The sequence below is a fragment of the Gymnoscopelus braueri genome (genome assembly GCF_963280865.1).
Source record: "Gymnoscopelus braueri genome assembly, chromosome: 12".
Classification (NCBI taxonomy): Eukaryota; Metazoa; Chordata; class Actinopteri; order Myctophiformes; family Myctophidae; genus Gymnoscopelus; species Gymnoscopelus braueri.
Window position 1 is genome coordinate 50265956 of NC_137614.1, and position 26500 is coordinate 50292455.

The 26500-nt window shown below is 42.4% G+C and overlaps 1 protein-coding gene across 5 annotated transcripts in view; it reads right to left on the reverse strand.

Moving 5' to 3' along the window:
* Positions 1 to 26500, reverse strand: part of itpr3 (inositol 1,4,5-trisphosphate receptor, type 3) — a 130237-nt gene that overhangs the window by 21550 nt on the left and 82187 nt on the right. For 2 of the 5 annotated variants that reach the window (XM_080443531.1, XM_080443528.1), the window contains 19 exons: positions 25537 to 25696; positions 24372 to 24589; positions 22936 to 23136; positions 21809 to 21919; positions 21002 to 21097; positions 19936 to 20043; positions 17247 to 17333; positions 16489 to 16599; positions 15921 to 16113; positions 14766 to 14888; positions 12555 to 12727; positions 11910 to 12074; positions 10650 to 10839; positions 8314 to 8421; positions 7805 to 7923; positions 7536 to 7701; positions 5090 to 5250; positions 4135 to 4296; positions 2404 to 4004 (listed from right to left, as the gene is read on the reverse strand). In XM_080443531.1, coding sequence (XP_080299657.1) covers positions 3888 to 4004; positions 4135 to 4296; positions 5090 to 5250; positions 7536 to 7701; positions 7805 to 7923; positions 8314 to 8421; positions 10650 to 10839; positions 11910 to 12074; positions 12555 to 12727; positions 14766 to 14888; positions 15921 to 16113; positions 16489 to 16599; positions 17247 to 17333; positions 19936 to 20043; positions 21002 to 21097; positions 21809 to 21919; positions 22936 to 23136; positions 24372 to 24589; positions 25537 to 25696 — 2769 coding nt within the window. In that variant the 3' untranslated portion in view covers positions 2404 to 3887. Of the gene's footprint in view, positions 1 to 2403; positions 4005 to 4134; positions 4297 to 5089; positions 5251 to 7535; positions 7702 to 7804; positions 7924 to 8313; positions 8422 to 10649; positions 10840 to 11909; positions 12075 to 12554; positions 12728 to 14765; positions 14889 to 15920; positions 16114 to 16488; positions 16600 to 17246; positions 17334 to 19935; positions 20044 to 21001; positions 21098 to 21808; positions 21920 to 22935; positions 23137 to 24371; positions 24590 to 25536; positions 25697 to 26500 lie in introns of those variants that run through there. The other 3 variants (XM_080443529.1, XR_013934116.1, XM_080443530.1) reach the window with 3 other exon arrangements.

Consider the following 26500-nt stretch of genomic DNA (forward strand, 5'->3'; position numbering starts at 1 on the left):
TCAGAACGTGTCACATCGTTCTGAGCTTGTAGATCTGATATTTTCACTATTAACTGGAACATTTTCGTTCCGTTTTCGGAAAAGCGACGGCTTGTGGACATAATGAGGTTTCCACCCGACAGAGACGATATCTAATCTGAAGACACACCAGCGTGTCCACACTGTAAAGAAAACCTTTCCATTGTAAACAATGTTACATGTGATTCCATTGGTTAGCAGCATGTACACATTGAGTAAAACCTTCCATTGTAAACATTGTGACAACAGTGTTAGTGAGTTACTGTAGGTCACCAGAAGAGACCCATTTCATTAGGCTCATGTTTGTAGTCATTTGAAAGTATTGATAACATACAGTAGTATAGTATGACATTTTACTTGAAAACATAACAGTTTTTTCCCCGTCTTTCTGAGAAGTAAGAAGCACTAATGTGACCCCTGTTACAGTATGTCCAGTTACCTTTTCAAATGTTTTTCTCTTGTTTCAAAGTAAAAAATAATTTAGTGTCAAGTTGACAAGTAAAATAAAGTGTTTGTAATGAATGTTTAACTGATCTATAATCATCACTGGTGTCCATCTTCCTGTTGAACAAATGGTGAGCTGGGTGGAGCAGGCCTGGGAGAGAGAGAGAGAGAGAGAGAGAGAGAGAGAGAGAGAGAGAGAGAGAGAGAGAGAGAGAGAGAGAGAGAGAGAGAGAGAGAGAGAGGGGGGGGGTTAACTATACAGTATATCGCTACAGTAACAGCTTCACTGCTATACAGAGTCAGTAGCTACGCCCCCTGAAAGCTGCACACAGGAAGCTGTCATCTGTCCAGTCATTTCTGTTCACCAACTAATATATCAAAAATAAAATGTCAAGATATATTTTGGAATTTCCATTTCTGCTAAGCAGCAAGATATATATATATGCTTTGACCAGTGGTGTAAAGTAACTAAGTACTTCTACTCCACTACATCACAGAGGTAAATATTGTACTTCTACCCCACTACAATTATTTGACTAGTTACTTTGTAGATTTCAATTATTATTATTACAAAACATACAGTAACCATTTCAGCCCTACAGTATATACATTTCAGCCATTTGAAAATAGCAGATCTACAAGCTCACAATGTGAGCATTGTGAGCTTGTAGATATTTAGGCTATTTTCAAAATATTTTTCATACATTTGAAAACTTGTGAAATGGGACATTCTGCACAATGACTACTTTCTACTTTTAGTACTTTAAGTACTTTTGATACCAATACTTTTGTACTTTTACTCAAGTACATTTTTTATTCCGGACTTTTACTTGTAATAACAGAGTATATCTGCACTGCAGTTTTGATTTGTAAAACATGTGAGTACTTTTTCCACCACTGTATATAGTAGGATAGAATAGAAGGAGGATAGTAAGATCCTAAAATAATAGGATTATAGGATATCCACAGAAAGATCAACATCACATGTAATACCTGCTCATAGACACCAGATGGCGTCCAAACAGCAGTTTTCACTCTGACAAGTCACAACGGATGTTTAATGCTTAAAAGAGCTTTAGAGATGGGGAGCTCCCTGTTACTGACAGTGGTGTAAAGTAACTAAGTACATTTACTCAAGTACTGTACTTAAGTACAATTTTGAGGTACTTTTACTTCACTGGAGTATTTCCAATTTTAAGTATCTTTACTTCTACTCCACTACATCTCAAAGGCAAATATTGTACTTATACTCCACTACAATTATTTGAAAACTTTAGTTACTAGTTACTTTGCAGATACAAATTATTATATTACAAAACATACATTAACCACTTTAACCCTATTTCATACCTAGGCTATTTTCAAACATTTTTGTACTTTTACTTTTGGTACATTAAGTAACTCTCCTTGAATGGCTCTGGTCCAAACCATCTCAAACTCGCCTCTCGTTGGGGATAAAGCAAGAGAGACGAGGTTGAGATGGTTTGGACAAGGAGGAAAAGGAGGGATGAAGGGTAGGCCTCATAGAGGTAGGCCTACATTGGGAGAAGGATGGAACTGCCAGATAGAGAGAAGAGGAAGGCCAAGGGGGAGGTTTATGGATGCGGTGAGAGAGGACATGCAGGTGGCAGGCGTCACCGAGGAAGACCCAGAAAACAGAACCAGAAACTGATGATCCGCTGTGGCGACCCCGATGGGAATTAGCCGGAAGAAGAAGGAAGAAGCTTTTCACTTCCAGGATGAACCTCCAAACGCAAAGCTATCGTGTGTGTGTGTGTGTGTGTGTGTGTGTGTGTGTGTGTGTGTGTGTGTGTGTGTGTGTGTGTGTGTGTGGTGTGTGGTGTGTGGTGTGTGTGTGTGTGTGTGTGTGTGTGTGTGTGTGTGGTGTGTGTGTAAAGTAATCACAACATGCTAAATAATGAAGCATACATTATTGTCGATATCTCAACACACATTTATTACAGAGAAAACAGAACCGAATGTTTGTGCAATCATCACACAGTAGCCTATACTGTTACTGCACGTATATTAAACATCATATTAATCTGCAGTCATCATCACACAGCACTTGTTGTATTAAAGACATCATAATATGATGTAGACTGCTGCAGTCATCACACAGTACTGTTGTTCTATTAAATAAATTATATTAACGTCTATTATGGCTGTTGTAATCTGTCTATAGAATGATGTCCATGTTACCATGGCGATGTCTCTACAATGATGTCCATGTTACCATGGTGATGTTGACAGATCTGTCTTCAGTCAGTCAGTCAGTTTAGGCCCACATCCTTAACCTCAACTTAACCACACCACACCCATGGCTAAACTTAACTTAAATTATTTCAACAACACCACACCCATGTCTAAACTTATCTTAAATTAATTAAACAAAACCAAAAAAAAACATGTGCCTAAACGTAAATTAATTAAACACCACCGAACACACGACTAAACTTAACTTAAATTATTTACTCGAACCACACCGCATGCCTAAAACATAACTTAAATCAAATGAATTAAAGAACAACAAACACGCCTAAAAGTCACTATAATTTATTAATTAAACCACATCGATCGCATGTCTAAACGTACATGAATTAAACCACAGCAATCCCCATATGCCTCTAAACTTTACTTTACATTATTTAATAAAACCACACCAAAAAGTGTCGTTATCAGTAAACTGCTGTGTGTCTATGACAATAAAATCCTAATGTGTCATAGGGGTGTGCCGATACACTAATTTCACGAAACGATACGATATGATATTGGGCTCACAACTTCGATACGATTTCGATACGATACGCACTTTTTTATTATTAAAATATATGGGGGAGAAAAAAAAGCAAATGCAAACAAATAATTCTGTTTTTGCATTATTCAGACATGCAAACTTCAGCTACAATAGCCGTTTTGAATCCAAATAGGGCAATAGTGTGACGCCTGACCCGAAAAAAAACAACATGTTGTCACCCTTTTCACCTCTGGGCTGTTTTTTTTTTTTTTTTTAACTACATATTTTTTCTTCCAAAACGATACATATCGTCACGAAAACGTATCGCGATATATCGCGGGACGATATATCGGCACACCCCTATTACAGCCACATCCCAACACTCCCAAACGTCTTTTGTGGTTTCCCTGCCCGGCCTCCTCGTTGACCCTCGCTCCATGTGTCCTGGGGAGCCTCCTCTCTCCTCCGTCCTCGGCTCCTCCAAAGGCCAGGCGCCGGAGGAGGCGAGAAGGCAGAAATGTGAGTAGTGGGATTGAGCTACAGAGAGTGTTTACATGTACAGTAATGTACACTGATCTGACCCTGAATATGGCAACACCTTACTACTATGATTGACCTTTTTAGGTCTGCTTATAGTTTATAGTCTGTTCCTTATGATTTGTAGATCTGTTTATAGTCAGTCTGTTCCTTATGATTTGTGGATCTGGTGGTTTCCTCCTGCAGCACTAGGGGGAAGCCCAGGGCCGGCTCCTGATTGGACATCGACGAAGCCCATCCTCTGCCTCCTCTTCCTCTGTTCTGTCATCTACAGGAAATACACTGTTTTAATGACGTGCTCAGTGTGTGTGTGTGTGTGTGTGTGTGTGTGTGTGTGTGTGTGTGCGCGTGCGTGTGTGTGTGTGAGTGTGTGTGTGTGTGTGTGTGTGTGTGAGTACCTGTTCCTTCAGATCATTGAGCTGAGAGGTCAAGGTCGTGACGACCTTCATGGTAGACATCAGGCGGTCCTGTAGCATCCGCATCTCATTCTGCTCCCCGTCGCCGTCGGTTACCACCAACGACATCGCCTGCATCCGTGGAAACCAGTCTAGGTTGTTGTCCTGAAACACAGACGCACGCACGCACATTCACACACACACACACACACACACACACACACACACACACACACACACACACACACACACACACACACACACACACACACACACACACACACACACACACACACACACACACACACCATTTTTTTATTACTATACTTGTGAGGACATCAACACTTTAGGACAGCCATGTTATGTATGCCATTTAAAAATAATAATTGCCATTTTAACTGTAAGCCTAAAGCCGAAAAACAGCAGATCTACAAGCTCGCAACGCGTCGCAGTTGTGAGCTTATAGATCAGCAATTTTTCGGTGCATGACACTGGCGCGCAACTAAGTATAAATCATGTTTAACGCTAATTCCAATCCCTAAACCTAACCTCTAAGACACCTAAATGTCTAATACCGACCTGAATGTTTTTCTAATTGTCTTGTGAGGACCAGGAAAACCGTCCTCACAATGTATATTTCTTCAAATGCTACTATACTTGGTCCTCGCAAGTATAGTAATACAAACACACACACACACACACACACACACACACACACACACACACACACACACACACACACACACACACACACACACACACACACACACACACACACACACACACACACACACACATAAACCAAATGCTGCTGCTTTCTATTCCAGCCCCCACACAAAACATATTCAAACCAGGTGAACCCTATACGCTTATCCTTTGTCGTCTCCGCCAGGCCGAAAAAGGCCTGTCTGTGTGGTGCTGTGTGCATGTGTGTGCGTGCGTGCGTGCATGTGTGTACCTTGATCATGTGTGCTACGTAGCTCTCAGGTCCAGTGTAGTCGGTCTTGTTCTTCTCACGGACCAGAACGATGAAGTACAGATAGTTCCAGATGTTGTGTTCCAGTTTGATGTGCTCCTCAAAGGACACAGTTTTATTATCAAACTTATCACGCTCCAGACCTGAAACACACCACAAAACACTGACTGATCAACTGAGTGATTGAAGTTGATGTTGTTTCAATGTCGACATTACACACTCCACACCAGGTACAAAGACGAACAAACTCTTTGACTGACAGAGTATTTTCATAAAGTACTCCCCCAGTGCCAGCGATTTTCGTGTTTTTTTTGTTGTTATTTTGTTATTTAATTTTCATATAGTAAGTCTAGCTGCAGTTTTGAACACATACGATGGTTCCACCAGCAGAGAGCAGCAAATAGACACCTTCATCAGCTCGCTGACTTGCTGCCCCCCCCCAAACAGAGTCAAACAGTCAAATACGTCAAACCGGATGTGACGTGTTCTCAGATTCTCCGATCGGCCAAAATTACGATGTGATACACGACGGCGATGACTGTTCGTCACCCAGACTATAGATAATAGAAGTGGACCTCTCCGTTCGTTTTTTATACCGTGTGAAAAAAACGTGCGTTTCCCTATTCTGGCCGAAAATGACCGTGGAAAAAAATGAAAACCGGAAACGGAACCTGCGTCATAAAACCGGATGCCGGTGTGGGTGAAGTAAGTGGAGCTCGAAACCTAGAATGAAAAATAAGCAGAATAGTGCGATCAGAGATTAAACAATGAACGCGCGTCTAACGCGTCGACGGCCAACTGGACAAACTAGCAATTGACGCGTTATCGAGTCAAGGGCAGTCAAAGAGTTGTTAAGGGCCATTCACACTAAGCACGATAACTATAACTACAGTATAACTATAATTATGTGAGCTTTACAAATAAAGCACTTTAAAAGATGATCGCAAATGTTGATGATATTGGAAGAAAAAACAAATATATGTATCGTATCGATATCGTGAGCCCAATATCGTGTATCGTATCGTGACATTTGTGTATCGTGACACCCCTAATATTAGTAGTTATCGTTATAGTTATGGTGCTCAGTGTGAACTATGCTCTCACTACTAAGAGTTGTGAATGGCCCTGCAGGACCTTGCAGAGCCATTCAGGCCTTTCTGTGATGAGCTGAGACTGAGAACATGTTGACATAAGCACTTAAACCATTAAGACCTGAAGCCGATTCTAAATGTCTCCTAAATCTCAACAGTATTCTGAAAAACGTATGTTTCTATATCAGCGGTGCTCAAACTTTTTCATGTCAAGGACCCCCAAAATGATATGTATTTGACCGCGGACCTGCATCAAAATATTTTGTTCCAGGGACCCCCCAGAAGCAAAAATTTGAGTTAAAAATATTTGCTTTAAAAATATATATATTCAAAGATTTGCACACATTTTCACGATTTTTCAAAAATAGCAGATCTACAAGCTCGTAGCGCGGCACTCGGTGCCGCGCTATGAGCTTGTATATCTGCTATTTTTGAATAGCCAAAGTGTAAAATAAAGCTTTTTAGCTCAAAACAAAAAATGACACAGTTCCAGGTCTTAATGGGTTAAACCCTACATACTTGGTTGACCAGGGTCGCCCAGGGGGTCTATACATTGTCCCCTCCTTTTTTCCCACTACACCATAACTCTTCAACGAACCCTACAAGCTTGCAATGCGTCATAGCACAATGTTGTGAGCTTGTAGATGTGCACATTTTGCTGAATGTTTGCCTGTTTTTTGCCTTTAACTCATTCAGTGCCACATGACGTCTAAGACGTCACGAGGCCTGACGCCCTGAGCGCCAAGACGTCATGAAAAGACGTCTAAAAAAAAAAAAAAAAAAAAAAAATGGAAACATGGAAAAGCATGTTCAGAACCCAAGATATGATGATTTGAAGATTTGCTGCTCCATTCACTTCTTGTATACCTGGGACGCATCTGTGTCACTTTAGATGTCTTTGGCTATTCAAAAATAGCAGATATACAAGCTCATAGCGCAGCACCGAGTGCCGCGCTATGAACTTGTAGATCTGCTATTTTTGAAAAATCGTGAAAAAATTAATGTTTAGATTTTTTTCCAAAAAATGTTAGGATTTAGATTTTTTTAAAGAATCGCCTCAGGTCTTAAAGGGTTAACTTTTTACTGAAAAAGGCTGTATCTCGGCTCCTAAGCACTTTTTTTTTTACAATTAATTTTGGTTGTGGCACATTCCATAAATAAGCATGGCACTGGAAGAGATAATGTCGTGTCCACTATAACCAGCTAGTTAATTGTACCAACCACAGATGAAGCAGGTGGTTTTGTAGTTAGTGGTAGTTTTGTAGTTAGTTTGACCCACCACAGATGAAGCAGGCGGTTTTGTAGTTAGTGGTAGTTTTGTAGTTAGTTTGACCCACCACAGATAAAGCAGGTAGTTTTGAGAACCTCTTCTTTCTTCTGTTTCTCGCTCCTCAGGTCGGCGAAGGTGTCGATGATCACACCGAAGATCAGGTTCAAAACGATGATGATGACGATGAAGTAGAACAACAGGTCATACACCACCCTGGCAGGGAACAACGGCTCCTACACACACACACACACACACACACACACGGTATAAATCAGATATACATATAGACAGTATATGTAGATAGTAGACAGACAGACAGACAGTTGGTGTGTTTACATTCTTGGATGGTTTTCTGAGGACATCTCCAACTCCTCCTCCATTCCTGAGGCCGTGGTTCAATACGGTCACGATGCACATCAACAGAGTGTCACACGCACGCTCTGTGTTAGACTCCTCTGGAACACGCACGCACGCACACACACACACACACACACACACACACACACACACACACACACACACACACACACACACACACACACACACACACACACACACACACACACACACACACACACACACACACACACACACACACAGTTATCATCACATTGATACTGTTTGTCACTGCTAACTGTCTCCCCTCCAGTGATTCACTACCATACAGCTAAACCTAACTAACTATCAGACTGACTGACTGACTTTACACTACCAAACCTAATTAACTCTTTACCCAGCTAACTGTACACTATACAGCTAAACACAACTACTGTACACTATACAGCTAAACACAACTAACTAAGTAACTAACTAACTAAGTAACTAACTAACTAGGTGACTCGTACCGTGCTCCTCTCCAGTAGGTGTAACAGCAGAGGTTTCTGACGTACAGCTGACTCCATCTGAAGAGCAGGAGTTCAGGAAGTCCTGAGAAGCTTCACTCTGTCCTGGAGCTGCACAACAACACAACAACACAGCTGCAATCATCTGACTCATGACAGCATTTGGAGTAACTAAGTGTTATAGTTATAGTTATCATAGGGATAGACCTTAACCCATTAAGACTGGGAACGCAAAAAATATATATGAAAAGATTTGCACACATTATTTTTCTAAAATAGCAGTTTTGACTCTGTTTGACTCTGAGGAAGACGAAAGTGGAAACGTCCAGCTCACTTTACTGGGCTGGGATGGCTCAGGGTAGAGGACAGAGTACAGCAACATGCAATGGGCCTGGTCTACAAGATACTCAAAGGATCAGTGCCCATGCACCTGTCTGACTACTTCACTAGAGTGAGAGACACACACGGGCACAACACCAGAGGGAGCTCCACAAGGACCACAATGGAAACCAGCCATCAAAGCTTTTTATTTTATTTTATTTTTAGCGGTGCCAGCGGCTCTACATTTGACCGTGTGTGTTTGCGTGTCCGTCCGTACAATGTGAGTAAAAATCATTAAAAGTAAATAGAGTACAAATATTTAACAACAATACTTTAAAGTAAATACATTGAGTAACAATACTTAAGAGTACTTAAATTGAGTAAAATACTCAGTAGTACTTCAAATGAGTAAAAATACTTAAAGGTTGTTAAAATTTGTAAAATTACTCAAACGTAGTTAAAATTAGTAAAAATACTTAAACATAGTTAAAATGAGTTAAAATACTTAAAAGTTGATAAAAAGAGTACACATATTCTTTTAGTACCGCCTCAATACCAGCACCCATCCACACATCAAATTGAGTAGTACCGTCTGAATCCCAGCGCCCACACATCACATAGATCTGTACCGCCTGAATGACAGCACACACTCATCAAACAGAGTAGGCACCGCTTACTCACACTGGGTGTGATTTTTTATATTTTTGGGGGCTTTTTCTGCCTTTATTGATAGGAAAGTAGGCTGACAGGGAATGGGGAGAGAGATGGGGGGGGGGGGGTGACACACTGCAAAGGTCGTCGGGATCGAGAGTCGAACCCGCGACGCGCTGTCAAGCTGGTTTACCAGCCTATGTGGTTTGCGCCCAGTGGTGGAAAAAGTACTCAAATTCTTTACTTAAGTAAAAGTACCAATACTGCAATATAAAAATACTCTGTTACAAGTAAAAGTCCAGAATCAAAAATGTACTCGAGTAAAAGTACAAACGTATTGGCATCAACATGTACTTAAAGTACCAAAAGTAAAAGTACTAAATATTTGAAAATAGCAGATCTACAAGCTCACAACGCGTCGCATCGCGACGCGTTGTGAGCTTGTAGATCTGCTATTTTCAAATAGCCTAGGTATAAAATAGGTTTAAAGTGGTTAATGTATGTTTCATTATATCATAATTTACATCTGAAAAGTAACTAGTAACTAAAGTTTTCAAGTAAATGTAGTGGAGTAAAAGTACAATATTTGCCTCTGAGATGTAGTGGAGTAGAAGTAAAAGTATTGGAAATTGGAAATACTCAAGTAAAGTACAAATACCTCAAAATTGTACTTAAGTACAGTACTTAAGTAAATGTACTTAGTTACTTTCCACCACTGTTTGCGCCTGGACCGCTAGGCCAGCAGACGCCCCATCAAGGCATTCTTTTGTGTTATCCTTTGAGCGTTACTTGCGTAATCGTACTTGCTGTACTGTTTGCAAACGGTTAATAAACTATTCAATCAATCAATCAAAAGGGGAGTGACCCAGGAATAGACAGTGGTGGAAAAAGTACTCATATTTTTACCTAAGCAAAAGTATCAATGCTTGCAATGCAGAAATACTCTGTTACAAGTAAAAGTCCGGAATTCAAAATTTACTTGTGTAAAAGTACAAAAGTATTGGCATCAAAATATACCTAAAGCACCAAAAGTGAAAGAACTCAAATGTTTGAAAATAGCAGATCTACAAGATCGATGTAGATCGGCTATTTTCAAGTAGCCTATATATAAAACCGGGCTGAAGTGGTTACTGTACTGTATGTCTTATAATATAATTATAAGTAACTAGTAACTAAAGTTTTCAAATAATTGTAGAGGAGTAAAAGTACAATATTTGCCTCTGAGATGTAGTGGAGTGGAAGTAAAAGTACTGGAAATACTCCAGAAAGTACAAAATACCTCAAAATTGTACTTAAGTACAGTACTTGAGTACATGTCCACCACTGGAGACAGACAGGTTTATGGGGTCAGAGGTCAGGGGTTATACCTGGTGCTATCTGGGCCAGGGGGTCGACCTCCATGATGAAGTCGTCCTTCAGACAGAGGAAGCCCACGATGGAGAACAGGTAGACCAGGATGAGAGCCAGCAGAGCGGTCAGCAGGATGGAGCGGCCGTTACGGGTCACACTCTTTATCACGTTGAACAACGTCTCCTCACGATAGATCAGGTCAAACAACTAGAGAGAGAGAGAGAGAGAGAGAGAGAGAGAGAGACAGAGAGAGAGACAGAGAGAGAGAGAGAGAGAGAGAGAGAGAGAGAGTCAAGTCATCTTTATTTATATAGCACATTTAAAAACAACAGCCGTTGACCCAAAGTGCTTTCCAATCAAGGACGACCAGCAGCAATGTAATAGCCATATAAAAGCAAATTAAAAACAAGTAAATCACAGCAAAACAGATAAAAGCTAAAACTTAAAAGTCAAAATCAATCAAAAATGATTAAAAACATTAAATAAAAAAGCATGTAGTGGAAGGACAGAGTGGACATAAACCTTGGGACATCCTCAGACAAAACTAAAAGCAAGAAGAGAAGAGGTGGGTCTTTATGTTTGATTAAACAAATACTACAGAGAAAGCCCAGCGGGTCACCTTTGGTTTTTAGTCGTGTTTGAGGGAGAGAGAGATATGTCAAGTGGAGAGGGAGAGAGGGAGATGGAGGGAGAAAAGAGGGGGGAGAGTGGGAGGAAGAGATAGAAAGAGATAAATAGGGAGGGAGCATTTGTACATAATATTTGAAGTGAGATATCACTTGATTAAATTGTTCCAACGGTTATGGAACAACAACATATAGAAATATGTGATTTTAAAAACTGTCATTGTGAGAAAAAGGTGTTCCAAGTTCGGAATGATTTTCACACTTTCTGATTGACAATACATACACATGTACAGTATATCCCGACACACCCAGAATCACGCACACACGCACACATACAAAATAATACTATGAATGTGTGCGCACATGTGTGTGTGTGTGTGTGCGTGTGTGCGTGTGTGTGTGTGTGTGTATGTGGGTTTGCATGTGCAAGTGTGCGTGCGTGCATGCATGTGTGTGCATGTGTGTGTGTGTGTGGGTTTGCATGTGCAAGTGTGCGTGCGTGCATGCATGTGTGTGCGTGTGTGTGCGTGCGTGCGTGCGTGTGTGTGTGCGTGCGTGCGTGTTTGTGTGTATGCGTGTGTGTGTGTATGTGTGTGTGTGTGTGTGTGTGTGTGTGTATGCGTGTGTGTGTGCGTGTGTGTGTGTGCGTACCAGTATGCTGTAGAAGAGCTCGTGGACACACAGGCCCAGGGTGGAGGTGAGGACGTAGGCTAGATGATAGAGCAACTCCACATCCATCAGCATGGCCTTGTATCCCAGGATGAACTTCCCATTGTTCCCCACGAAGCTCACCACGAACACCACCTTGTTTATCAACTACACACAATGCATTATATTACTACCTGTTCCCAGGTGCCTGATGGGTAATGTAGTTTAGTCTAAAAACTCACCACAAACACCACCTTGTTTATCAACTGGACACAATGCATTATATTACACATTGCTACCTAGTTTAGTTAAGGGGTGTAACAGTTAATCAAAGTAATCAATGTAATTTATTATACAAAATAATTGATTTGGAATATTTGGAATATAATAATTGAAAATGATTTTAATAAAACAATTAATAAAAAATATATGTTTTTCTTTTTTAATAACAACAGTGAAGGCTCAAAATTGAAAAAAAGGCTGATCCACACCTAAAAGGCAGACGACAGGTGAGTAGGACACAAGGACGGTCCAAATGCACACTGAGTGTGAGAAAGACCCCACATGCAAAAAACGTCGGTCCTTAGACCTTCATCAGGACAAACATGTGAAGGTCTAAGGACCGAAACTTGTTCTAGGTGCTCTTACATTGACTGTCCCCAGCAGTATCAGAGTGTTTCCTATGCCCAGATGGTAGATGGATCTCAGGATGAGAGCCACACTGAGCGGTCTGAGACCGAAGCGCTGAGAGAACAGACCGAGCACCGACAGACCAGCCATACCCCAGAACAGCATCAACAACATGGAGTCATCTATCGCTCCTACAGGGAGGAGAGGAGAGACATTCTTTTTAAGAATAAGTCATATTGGGTTATACAAATATCTTCCTAAATCCTAACAGGTTTCTGAAAAACCTATGTTTCTATATCAGTGGTTCTCAAACTTGTCAAGGCCGACCCCCATATCAAAATATTTAGTTCCAGGGACCCCCAGAAGCAAAGATTTGAGTAACAAATGTCCGCCCGCTATGAATTTGTATATCTGCTATTTTTGAACAGCCAAAGAAATCTAAAAATGACACAGATGCGTTCCTGTATTGAATGGGTTAAGGCTTGGCAATATATTATGTAAGGGATAATGTATGGGGAGGTGGTCATTATTGAAATGTAAAGACCGCTTATTACACGGCTACTTAATAAATAAATAAATAAATTGAGCCAAAAGTAACAACAAAACAAAGTATTTCCTTGCTTACGGCAATGAAAGTATTCCATAAGTATTGGGCTGGGCGGAGAAGTTCGCCTCAGAAAACGAGTCCATAAGGTAAGACTCGCCCCAAAACATAATCGCCCCCATTCTATATACCGCCGGATTTGTCTATAATGACGACTGTGTTTTGGTATTCTTGCGTGCAACGATAAACAAGGAAGTGTAGTGGATCAAACAGACGATGCAATGACCGAAAAGTGATTCTATTTCTCACTTCATATGTTTTCAAAAACATTCTTGAGAGCAACGTTTAGTTGTAAATGACATTGTTTGTTTTTTACATGGCTGTCATGTTGGATTACAGCATAAAACCAAGCAGCGCAGGTTGACATGAGCAGGTGCTCTGAGTCTTTGATTAGGCAGCGGTCATTATCAAGAAATAATGACCGATGATTGACCAATCAGAATCAAGCATTCAACCAAGCCGTGTAATAAATAGATATTATATCAGGTGCGACAGTGGCTCGGGAGGTAGAGCAGCCACTTTGAAATCAGAGGGTTCCGTGTTCAATCCCCGACTCCCCCTGGCTTGTGTCCTTGAGCAAGACACTGAACCCCTAACTGCTCCTGATGAGCAGGTTGGTGCCTTGCATGGTTTCCTCCGCCGTCGGTGTGTGAATGTAATGCACATTGTAAAGGGCTTTGGATAAAGGCACTATAGAAATGCACCATTTCCCATTTTTATATTGATATGGGGACCAGAGTCCTGCACGGGTCCAATTTTGAGAACCCGCGCCCGCCCCGCCCGTCAATACTCAGATCCGTAGACCGACCCGTCACCCGTGATTATTTCAAAATACGAACCAGACCCGCCCCGCCCGTCAAATAAACGACCCGTTGTCCGCCCGTTTACCTGTGTAAAATGTAAATCCTATTGAAAAGTGTGTTGAAAAAGATAGCAGCCTTCAACAACAGCGCTACATTCAGTGGTCAGGTTTGTACAGAAATCAAGTGAAGACGGAGGAGCAAGCTTAAGACACGCGTGCGAACGCGCATCTACGCAGCACACATGTGTCGTTGTTTACGTCATCAGATAGTTTTAATTTGAAGGTTTAACAGGATGTTCAATGTGTTTTTGTGAGTTAAGATAACTGACCAGCATGCTCCATGCAGTTGTGCTGTGTTAAGTTACACAAGTGACGTTGTTTGGGCGGAAACAGTGCTCTCTGATTTCCACAATAAAATGATACCCGCCCGCGATTAGTTCAGTACCGCCCGTCCCCGCACCCGTGTGATTTTCACCCGTTTTCACCCGTCAAACGCGGGTACCCGTCGGGTATCCGCGGGTACCCGGCCCGTTGCAGGACTCTGATGGGGACTAGATACCGTCCGGGATTTTGGCCATTATAATTTCGTGATATACAGCAGCATAAGTGTTGTAAGTGCAGTGTTATTACTGCAATTTAGTAGCAATGGTAATAATTGAGGCATTAAGGCACTTAGGCAATCCAGAGCGACTTACAGTAAGCACGGTAAACACGAGGTAATTCATCAAATGCATCATCATCATAGGTAAACCAAGAACCTATCATCAGTCTAAACAGTATAATATATATTTTTTATTAATTAACGCAGTAGCACTCTAGTTACCTTGTGTACCAGAGTTGTATGGGTAGAAGAAGGCGATGATGAGGTTGATGAACACAGCCAGGTTGAAGGAGATGGAACCCCACAGGGTCATCCTCCCGGAGAACCAATACAATACTGGCATACCTGGATACAACACACACACACGCACACGCACACGCACACACACACACACACACACACACACACACACACACACACACACACACACACAGACAAGGTATAGTTTGGTGAATGCAATATTTACACTTTTGAGCACTGTTGCATGGTCTTTATGCAACATTACATTACAGACATGACTTACATAATAAAATAACGAATTCAAAGATGACGGTCCCCTCACACATTAGGACAACAATATCACCAGAAGCAGGGACGTGTGTTTTCAAGTCGAATGTGGTTAACAGACAGTTGAAAGGGCTGGGAGGCGTGTCTGATCAAAGGAATATCAAATATCTAAATAAATCATGAATATTAAGCAACTTAAAAAAATGGGGTTCACACGAAAGCAAGAGTAGATGTGTAAATGACCCGAGAAGTGCTTAAGTTTATGCTTTGTAATTGTAAAAAAAAAAAAGAAAAGAAGGCCTGGGCCATAGGGTGACCGTAGGCAATGCCAGCCTGACAGTGTGTCGCGTGTTCGTCTCCCGTTCCCGAAGACCTTTGCTACGTGCCACCCCCCCCCCCCCCCCATCTCTCTGCCCTTTTCCTGTCAGCCTACTTTCCCTATCCCTCTCTAAATAAAGGCATAAAAAGCCCCCAAAAAATATATTTTGAAAAAAAAAAAAAAAAAAAAACATTTTGAAGTCTCCACACAAGGATTGTAATATGTGTGCTGTGTGTGTACTGTACATGTGTCTTTGTGTGGTGTAAGTATGCGTTCATGTGTATTGTGTGGTGTTAGTGTGTGTTCATATGTGTGCAGAGCCGTTTGGGAGAAATGCGGGGCCCTGTGCGAAGTTGCGCGCGCGATTTTTTTGCGGTTTTGGGCGGATATTTCCGAGTTTTTGGTGGTTATTTTTATTTTATTTTATTTTTTCGTTTTTTTGCGGGGCTCCCCCAAGCGCGGGGACCTGTGCGGCCGCACAGTTCGCACTACCCTTGGTGCGGCCCTGTATGTGTGTGTGTTTGTGTTTGTGTGTGTGTGTGTGTACTCACTGCGTAGTTTCTTCTGCCACTCCATCTCTCCGTGCAGGAAGGAGGTCTGTTCAAAGAAGTCTGTGACCTTTGACCCCTGCTCGTCCTGTTCGGTGTAGTTGAACACCCTGCCCTTGGACTCCTCTGTCAGGTACTCACATATGGGATGAACAGGAAACACTATCTGCTCCATGCTGCGGTCCTCACGCACTATCTACACACACACACACACACACACACACACACACACACACACACACACACACACACACACACACACACACACACACGCACACACACACACACACACACACAGAGTAAAAACTCCTGTAACTTTAACCAGCAAAAACAATTATATATATATTTTTTTTTTTTAAATTGTGAATCGATTTTGAATCGTTGATAATAAGAATCACGATTCTTACATGAATCGAATTTTTCCAACACCCGTAACCACTATGATGTCATGCTGTACCTCTATGATGTCATGCTGTACTTCTATGATGTCATGCTGTACTTCTATGATGTCATGCTGTACCTCTATGATGTCATGCTGTACCTCTATGATGTCATGCTGTACATACTGTACCTCTATCTGGGCAGTATGCTGGTCATACTGGTCCAGTGGGTCTTGTTCCACTACAACAGCTGGAGCGCTGGACTTCAACATCTGGGACAGAGGACGGTTGTTCAGGTTCAGCTGAACACAAAGAGACAGATTATTTATTATTATTATTACATAACATGCTCAGCAGAGACACAAACATAATACAGTCTGGTTTCTCATAGGGATGTGTTAAAGATGGGGTGTTTCTCATAGGGAGGAGGTGTTAGGGAGGGCTGCAACATACTCCAACTGAACAAGAATTCAACTTATTCGGCTTTGGAAGGGCTTGCCGACCTCCTCAGATTGAGACTAGTACCTCCTGACCTCTTCAGCCAACGTCTCTTCAAAACTATGTCTGTTTTCACTGCTGGTATAATGAATGATGCCTTGGACAGAATGCGGAAACAAAACTATATCACGGTCACATTGAACGTCTGACCAATTAGACACATTGGCCCCGATTCACTAAGCAATTTACAACCATATTTTGATCTTACCGGGATTTAAGACAATTTTCTTCATGCAAAATATTGTCTTAAATGCCGGTAAGATCAAAATATGGTCGTAAATTTCTTAGTGAATCGGGGCCAATGTTCTGCCCAAACATTCTTCGGCTAGTTAGAACATCTCTTAATTACAAGAACGTCCAAACTTTGTTTTCGTGACGTCATTTTGTGAACAAAGTTTGGACGTCAGTTGGAGGTATGCTGCAGACTTCAGGGACGAGGTACATTATTTACCATGGAGGAGATGCCCTCCTCTCCATCCTCTTTGCTTCTCTTGGGAGGCTTGAGGAGGTGCAGCAGGATTTTGTTGTGTCTAGCCAGCTGAGAAACACACGCACGCACGCACACGCACACACACACACACACACACACACACACACACACACACACACACACACACACACACACACACACACACACACACACACACAAACCCATTACAAATGAAACTCAAATCGCTGGTTTATTTAGGTCAAAAATATTAAGCTATAATGTAACTAAACTATCTTATTTATTTTGGTTTGTTTTAGTCTTTTAATCTGTTACAGTACGTCTCCTGTGTTTCACCCCGGCTGCTGTCTCAGACATCTGCATCCCCCTCTGGGGATAAATAAACAGTGATCTCATCCAGTGTTTGGCAGCTCTATAAGCAGCTAAGCTACTTGCTGAACTACATTTCCCAGTAGCTTGATGCATCACTACTTACAGAATTATGTAGCTTTCATTATTTTTCATTTATTTGTTCCACCTGTTGTGTTATTATCTGGGTCATGTGATTGCCTCTCTTTGGTTGTTGCTACTATAAGTATAACTATATATATAACTTATATAACTATAATCCGTCGATGGCTCTGGATTCATCCTTCTGGGTGACTTCAACCTCCCGACTGAGAAGCAGCTAGACCCACTACTTTCGTTTCTCGCCGCCTTTGACCTAGTTATTTGCCCATCTCCTCCTACCCATGAGGCGGGCAACCAACTCGACACGGTGAACCATCAGATCCTCCTCTCCACCCTCGAGGGGATGGGTGTCTCAGGCTCTGCACTCTCCCTGTTTGCATCCTACCTGACGGGTCGCTCCTACCAGGTGATGCTGAGAGGGTCTGTGTCAGAACCACACAGGCTCACAACTGGGGTTCCCCAAGGCTCGGTTCTGGGTCCTCTTCTTTTCTCTCTCTACACTACATCTCTGGGTGCTGTCATCCACTCCCATGGCTTTTCCTACCACTGCTATGCCGATGACACCCAGCTAATCCTCTCATTCCCCCCCTCTGATACCCAGGTGGAGGCACGCATTGCTGCTTGTCTGGCTGACATCTCGGAGTGGATGTCGACAAACCACCTGAAGCTCAACCTGGACAAGACCGAGCTGATGTTCCTCCCGGGGAAGGGCTGTCCGCACCGAGACATGGCCATCACCATTGATAATGTTGTGGTGACCTCAACTCGGACTGCGAAGAATCTGGGTGTGACCCTGGACGATCAACTGACGTTCTCGGCAAACATCGCATCAGTGACGAGGTCCTGCAGATTCCTGCTCTACAACATCAGGAGGATTCGCCCCTTCCTCACGGAGAAGGCAGCCCAGGTGCTCATCCAGGCTCTCGTCATCTCCCGCCTGGACTACTGCAACTCCCTCCTTGCTGGTGCTCCGGCATCTGCCATCAAACCTCTGGAGCTTGTTCAGAAAGCTGCGGCTCGTCTGGTGTTCAACCGCCCCAAGTTCTCCCACACAACCACCCTTCTCCGCTCTCTACACTGGCTCCCCGTAGCGGCTCGCATCCAGTTCAAAACCCTGGTGCTAGCCTATAGGGCAGTGAAAGGAACAGCTCCTTCCTACCTCCGGGCTATGGTCGATGCCTACACCCCTGCCCGACCACTTCGGTCTGCCACCTCGGGGCGACTGATTGCCTCGTCACTCAAGGGTCCTTCTGGCCGATCCACACGGTCACGACTCTTTTCTGTTCTGGCCCCACAGTGGTGGAATGAACTTCCCACTGATGTTAGGACAGCAGAGACACTGCCCATATTTAGCCGCAGGCTGAAAACTCACCTCTTCAGGAAACACTACCCTTCCTCTCTGCCTGACCTACTTGTTGTTAACTAGTTGTATGAACGCTTGTTTTCTATTGCTGTATTGTTTATTGGATTATTGGATTGTTTATTGGATCTTGTTTAGTCGATACACTTATTTGTTTTAGCTCATGCTCATTTGATTTAGCTATTTTGTCTCATCTGTTTAAGGAAATAGGTAGCTGATATATTGCACTTTTACCTTAGCGCTAGGTATACTCTTGGTTGCTTGTTTTTGCAGAAAATGCACTAAAGACTTCTGGTGATTAGTAGTTTTCGTTCCCTACCTATGTTGAATACACTTATTGTAAGTCGCTTTGGATAAAAGCGTCTGCTAAATGACTGTAATGTAATATAATAATAAAGCAATAAATAAAATAGTTTTTTAATTTATTTCCTCGCAGATCTGTTCATAGATTTGGATTGGATTGCCTTTCTGTTCGTTTCCTTGTTTTCCAAGAGCACTCTACACATTGTTAACACATACGTCAAATTCCAATACTAAAATTTCTGCATCCTCAGTCCTCCGGTGGTGTTACGGAATAATTGGTGACCTGCAGAAATTTGTGATCATCTTGTGATCGTCAATGTCCAAATGTAAATCACTGCTATTTGTTTATTGACAGAGCATACTAGGTTTAACTTGATGTACTTTCGGACAATGACGTTATGTGAAGTCCACAAGATGGTCACATATTTCGGTAGGTCACCAATGTCACTGTAACAGCGCCATGCTGGGGAACAGACAGAGGAGGCGAGGAGGCAGAAATTTGAGTATTGGAATTTGGCTATTATAGTGACCTGTTATGTCCTTTTAATTGAAGGATTAAATGATTGATTGATTGATTACCTGCTGAGCCAGGATGTAGATGTTATGTCCAACCTCCCTGGGAGAGACCTCACCTCCCTCACTCTCCTCTTCCTCTTCCTGTTGGAACGCCTTCTTTATCACCTCCACCTGCACACACCACGCCGCACAGCGCCACACACACACACACGCACACGCACGCACACGCGCACGCGCACGCACACACACACACACACACACACACACACACACACACACACACACACACACACTTGCTTTACAAACGTTTAGGGACTGAATTAATTCATTTACATTCATTCAGTGAATGAATGAGTGAGTAAATTAATGAATGAGCAAGTGAGTGAGTGATTGTGACTGTTGAATTGAGTACAAAGGACTGCAATGGAAACAAGCCCCTGGGGCTTTTTGTGTTATCCTTTTAGCATGACCTTTGACTTATCTGTACTATTGATAAGCATGATAATAAAGTATTCAATCAATCAAAATTGAATGAACGAATGAACGAACGAACGAACGAGTGAATGAGTGAATGAATGAGTGAATGAGTGAATGAGTGAATGAATGAGTGAATGAGTGAATGAATGAGTGAATGAGTGAATGAGTGAGTGAGTGAATGAATGAATGAATGAGTGAATGAATGAATGAGTGAATGAGTGAATGAGTGAATGAATGAATGAATGAATGAATGAGTGAATGAATGAATGAGTGAATGAATGAGTGAATGAATGAATGAATGAGTGAATGAATGAATGAATGAGTGAATGAGTGAATGAATGAATGAATGAATGAATGAGTGAATGAATGAATGAATGAGTGAATGAATGAATGAATGAGTGAATGAGTGAATGAGTGAATGAATGAATGAATGAGTGAATGAGTGAATGAGTGAGTGAATGAATGAATGAATGAGTGAATGAGTGAATGAATGAATGAATGAGTGAATGAGTGAATGAATGAATGAACGAACGAATGTATGAATGAATGAATGAATGTATGAATGAACGAATGAATTAATGAATTAATGAATTAATGCATGAATGAATGAATGAATGAATGAATGAATGAATGAATGGAGGGCTTTTGGTACCAGTTCTCGGGGTCGGAGGTTGAGCAGGATCCTCTCAGCGTTTTCACTGTCATGGCGACTCTCCATCAGACCCAATAGCAACTTGGAGGCGTTGTCCTGGCAACCAGAGACACACCACCACCAACATTTGTCACAACTACATTTATCTCTGCTGTCGTGCAGAAACCAGCTATGCCCATATATGGGCATATACTGATGACATCAGCGATCTCCATATATGGGCATTAAAGGGACATGGACCGATAGATGTGATAAGAACATAAAAGGTTTTTGCATATAAACCGAATCTTAGTTGACATTTTACCATCCCCTTATCTATTCATTGATACTGATATTTTAGTCTGTTTTAACACAAACACAGTTGATTGTTTGCATACATATATTTTCAGCATTGTTTTGTTGTGGTTTCACCAATCTCTTGTAACTGTAATTTTAGACTTTTTTGGTTTGGTTTGGTTCTGTTTATATTGTTGTATTGTTGTGGTCTTTGCTGTTTTGTTGTGGTCTTCGTTGTCTGAGGTTACATGGCAGGAACATGTATCTGTTTCTTTCTGTAATATCTTGTTTTATTGTTATATGTTAGGGACGTATTTAGGTATTTAGGGACGTATTTACACTACTGTACGTAGTTCTGTTGCTGTGTTCATGGATATGTTCTGTCCCTCCCAAATAAACAAATAAAGTAAGTAAGCTTGCACTGGTTGGTCAGCTGCTGTAACTTCCCTAGGGGTGATATGGCAGCTTCCATTCACCATCTATATCTATTATATCTAATGTGTACAAAAGATAATGTGATGTTGTTGTTACCTTCAGCTGTAGAACCATCTCCATGCGATAGCGGCACAGAGGACTGATGTCATTCAGGATCAGAGCTGTGATGATGTCAATGCCATTGGACTCATGAGTCACAATGCATGTCTGGAACACACACACACACACACACACACACACACACACACACACACACACACACACACACACACACACACACACACACACACACACACACACACACACACACACACACACACACACACACACACACACACACACACACACACACACACACACACACACAGATACATGAGTACACAGATGCGGTTCTGTCTCTGTGATAGATTAATTGTACCTGGTTTTATGTCTCCATGACAGATTAGTTCTATCTGGTTCTGTCTGTGATAGATTAGTCCTAGCTTGTTCTGTATCTGTGATAGTTTAGTTCTACCTGGTTCTGTCTCTCCTGACAGGGTCAGGCATAGACTAGGGCTTTCACAGCTAGAGATTTTTACTGGTCGACTAATTTGACCCAGTGGTAGTCAACTAGTCGACTTAAAAAAAATGTTTTAATGCCTTTACTATTATTATCCTCCTGCCTTTATTTTCATTTAAGGGAAGTGCTTCTGGCACAGCAGCACAGCAGCGTCTCCAAGGATCCTCAAAAGGGGGTTATTGCCAAATAATAGGCTATTATTGGGCATACTTTTGACCCCCTTTTTAGTTTTTTCAACTATTCGACTAGTACCAACAAGGTCGACTAGTGGTTATACTAGTCGACTAGTCGACTAGTTGGTGAAAGCCCTAGCATAGACATATAAAGGTAGACGCCTCCTCAAGCTCTGAGGCGTCTGCATTTTGTGCGCCATTTTTCAGGGACTAGGAGTCTAGTCGTATAAAAATATAACGAGATATTTTTATACAACTAGATTCTGACAAGTCCCGGAAAAGACGCGCTGTGATTGGCCAGTAGTCAGGAAGCTTGCCTTCTCCAAAATGGCGCCCGAGATACAGGTGGCTCCAATGAACTGCAGAGGCCAATGAGGACGTATCTAGGTTTCTATGTCTATGGTCCGTTTGGCAGTACTCTGTGATAGATTAGTCCTACCTGGTTCTCCTGACAGGGTCCCTGGCAGTACTCTGTGATAGATTAGTCCTACCTGGTTCTCCTGACAGGGTCCTTGGCAGTACTCTGTGAGCGTCTCCAGGGTCTGTGTGATGAGGTGGACGTTGGACTCGTTGATGTAGAGGCCCAGCAGGCCCAGACCTCCGGTGGTGCTTCCACACATGATGTCCAGGAACTGCAGAGTCTCACACACCAGGTTATAGTTGGTCTTGTTGTTCTGACAGCGGAGAAAGTTCTGCAAGGATGATGGGGCAAAGAGATATACAGACAGAGTGTAACGTTAAACCGAACACTACAAAGTTATCCATCCATCCATCCATCCTTGTCCGCGTATCCAGAGTTGCGTTGCAGAGGCAGTTCCAGCATGAAATCCCAGAATTCTCTTTCCCTGGCCACTAGTGATGTGCGGGTCGGGTTTTTTCATGACCCGCCCCGCCACGGAACCCAACCCGCCTCAACCCGCCCCGCGAACCCATATATAAATCTATGGCTCGACCCGCCCCGCGACCCATGTTGGGGAAAAAAAGATAATCATCATCATAATAGCTCAGATTTATATAGCGCTCTTTTAAGTACCCAAAGTCGCTTTAAATGTCTACAGTAGCACAACATTGTCATGGGCTAAATAAACAAGCATGTTGTTCAAAATCGTTTTTTTTTTTTTTTTTTTTTTTTTGAGAGCGGCTGACCCGCTCACCCGCAGCCCGCATAATTGCCTCTGAAATCCTGACTCGACCACCCGCGCCGTGGGTTGACCCGCGGGTTATGGGTCAGCCCGCTCATCACTACTGGCCACATTAGCCTACTTTAACCGGGGGATCCTGAAGTGTTCCCAGACGAGTGTGGAGATATAACCAGTTTTTTTTACTATAAAGACTATACTTATTTGGTTAGTTAGTTGATAGTAACTTGTACTTATTTGGTTAGTAGTATACCAATCTGGGAACCCATCGTCAAATAAAAAGGAAAAACAGCGCCCCCAGCGTTTTTCACTTTTGCATTTGACTCTGGGGGGAGTGATTAAATAGACCGACGATGACTGGAAACCGGCGTTTTGGTCTCTGCCCTCAGCCCTCCACTTCCGGTGGTGCACCTATGTTTTCATTCCCATTAACAATATTTCTCCACGGAACACTAACACCATTTCTCCCAAAGAACATGGATCGTTTTGGTCATAAGCCCACTTGTTTCTACGATGAAAGAACAAGTTAAAATGTTACTAACTTTCCGTGGTTTCGTCGGCTCCGAGGACGCCATTGTTAAATGAGTTTGGGTTTGTTTCCAGTGGGAAGCCAACGCACAGATGTAAATCCCGCCCACTACATTTGATTGGGTAAAGCGCGGCCTGCTTCCTGATCTGAAGGCCACGCCCACTCGTAGGCCAACGCTCACACGTTCTGAACGGGGGCTCCCGACAGATTCAGTGGCGCAGCTCTGAATCTGTTCTAGAGAGATTAGTAGTGTACCAACCTGTAGATCGTGGTTGTGGTTCTCACACAGCAGCTGCAGAAACCTCAGGATGGGCTTCATGATGGTGACTGCTGGTCCCATCTCTGTCTCCACCTCCTTCTGCTCTGCTATTGGAGGGGCTGGCAGGGAGGAGGCGCCCGTTACCGGGGCAATGGACTGGCCCTGGACCAATAGGGGGTGACCTCCCGAACCAGGAAGTACTAAGGGCCCAGAAGCACCTGATAGAGGGAGCACAGATGAGGATCATCATCTTGTTTAAACAACTCAACTGAACCGACAAATTAGGTCTTACATGTAACTAAGTAACTAAGTTATTTTGGAAAAGGTAACTAATAGGGATACTTTCTCCCGCGATAAATAATCGATATACTGCCGAAAAAAATCGACATTATATATATATATATATATATAATTTTTGTTTTGTTTTGTGATACGTTGTTTTTCCGACTCTGTATTTGTGTAATGATGATTTTGAACTGTTTGGTGCTATTTTAAGTGTTTATTAATTGAATACAAGGACTATCGTGATATATCGTTGGTGAAATTTCATGCAATATATCGTGATATCGCAATATATCGCAATATGTCGAATATCGTGATATTATCGTTATCGAGGGCCTAATATCGCCACAGATATCGTATCGTGAGATACCCATATCGTCCCACCCCTAGTAACTAAGTCACTGAGTACTCTAATTGCAAAACTAACGCTTTAGGTTACTCGTAACGTGTTCCGTTATAGTAACAGCGTTAATTTTAACGCCGTTAATTTTAAGGCTGTTACCCCCAACACTGATTATAACTCAAGATAACGTCAGGAACACAGTCAGACTTTATTATTCGCTCTAAACTCTGACAAGTGACTCTTCTTCTATCAACTGACATTCTCTATCCCCCAAAGTCCCATTGTCCACAGCGCCCCTCTGAGGCACATAAGTACCATTACAGTTGGATGAAGTGTACTAGGGTACGGAAGGATCTTGGCCAATGTGAATGCTGACCAGCGGGGAGAGGGCAATCGCACTCAGGAACGGTTCGAATCAATCGGACCCAGTCTGAATCTGCCCTGACAGTCCTTGAGGTTGAAAAAAAATTGAGATGCACTACCTTGTGGCTCGTCTGTCCAACATTAAGGACATACAGTGACTAAATAAACTCGTCTCACCGTTCTCCAGTTCCTTCTGGTTGGCCTTGCTGGTCATCTCTCCTACGTTGACAGACACAGTGGCCTTTATGTCCTGCTGGGCTTCCTTCATTCTCTCATGCAGCACTTTGAAGAACTTCTCTGATTTATTATCACCCATCATCAACTTATAGAAGGAGTTCTACAGACAGAGAGAGAGAGAGAGAGAGAGAGAGAGAGAGAGAGAGAGAGAGAGAGAGAGAGAGAGAGAGAGAGAGAGATTCGTACCAGATTAACCACTTAAAGAACCACTCCACCCAAAAGTTTGTTTTGCACTCTGCATCTCTAAAGCATTCATGTTTTTTTCTTTACAACCGAAATCTGGTTTTCAGATGAGCACTCAGTGAAAACTCAGGGCACAGGGCATACTAACAGATTGCGTGTTGTGATGTCACACAATCCAAGCCTCACCAAAGACCAGCATAAACACCTGGAATGCATGCATAATATTAGTCATATTACTGACAAATATATATATATTTTTTTTCTTTTTCTGCCCAACACTCCCCGCTGACCGTAGGAGTATATGTGCAATGTTCAATATCACCCTCCCCGCCCGGCTTACTACAAGGGCCAACTGTATTCGCATAGACGCCCGACAAAGCCGGATGCACCACGGTGGATTTGAACCCACAACCTCCGTGGTGGTGGGCAGGCACTGCGTCACCCGAACGCCGATTACTGACCAATATTGATTTGAATTTGCCTCATGTCTTTATGCCCAGTCATGCATCCAGCAACAAGTAGTAGACATCTTTTTTTAATTTCTAGAACATGTTTTGACAAATGCTGGTCACATAAACATTTTGTTTGTTAGGTTTGGCACTATTGTATGACCGCCTCAAAGCAGACGTGAGTGTGTGTGTGCATGATGAACGACTTTGGCTAAGAAGAAGAATGATTCGGCGCGCCTCCGCGCAAGTGGAGCTTACTATGAAACCGTGCT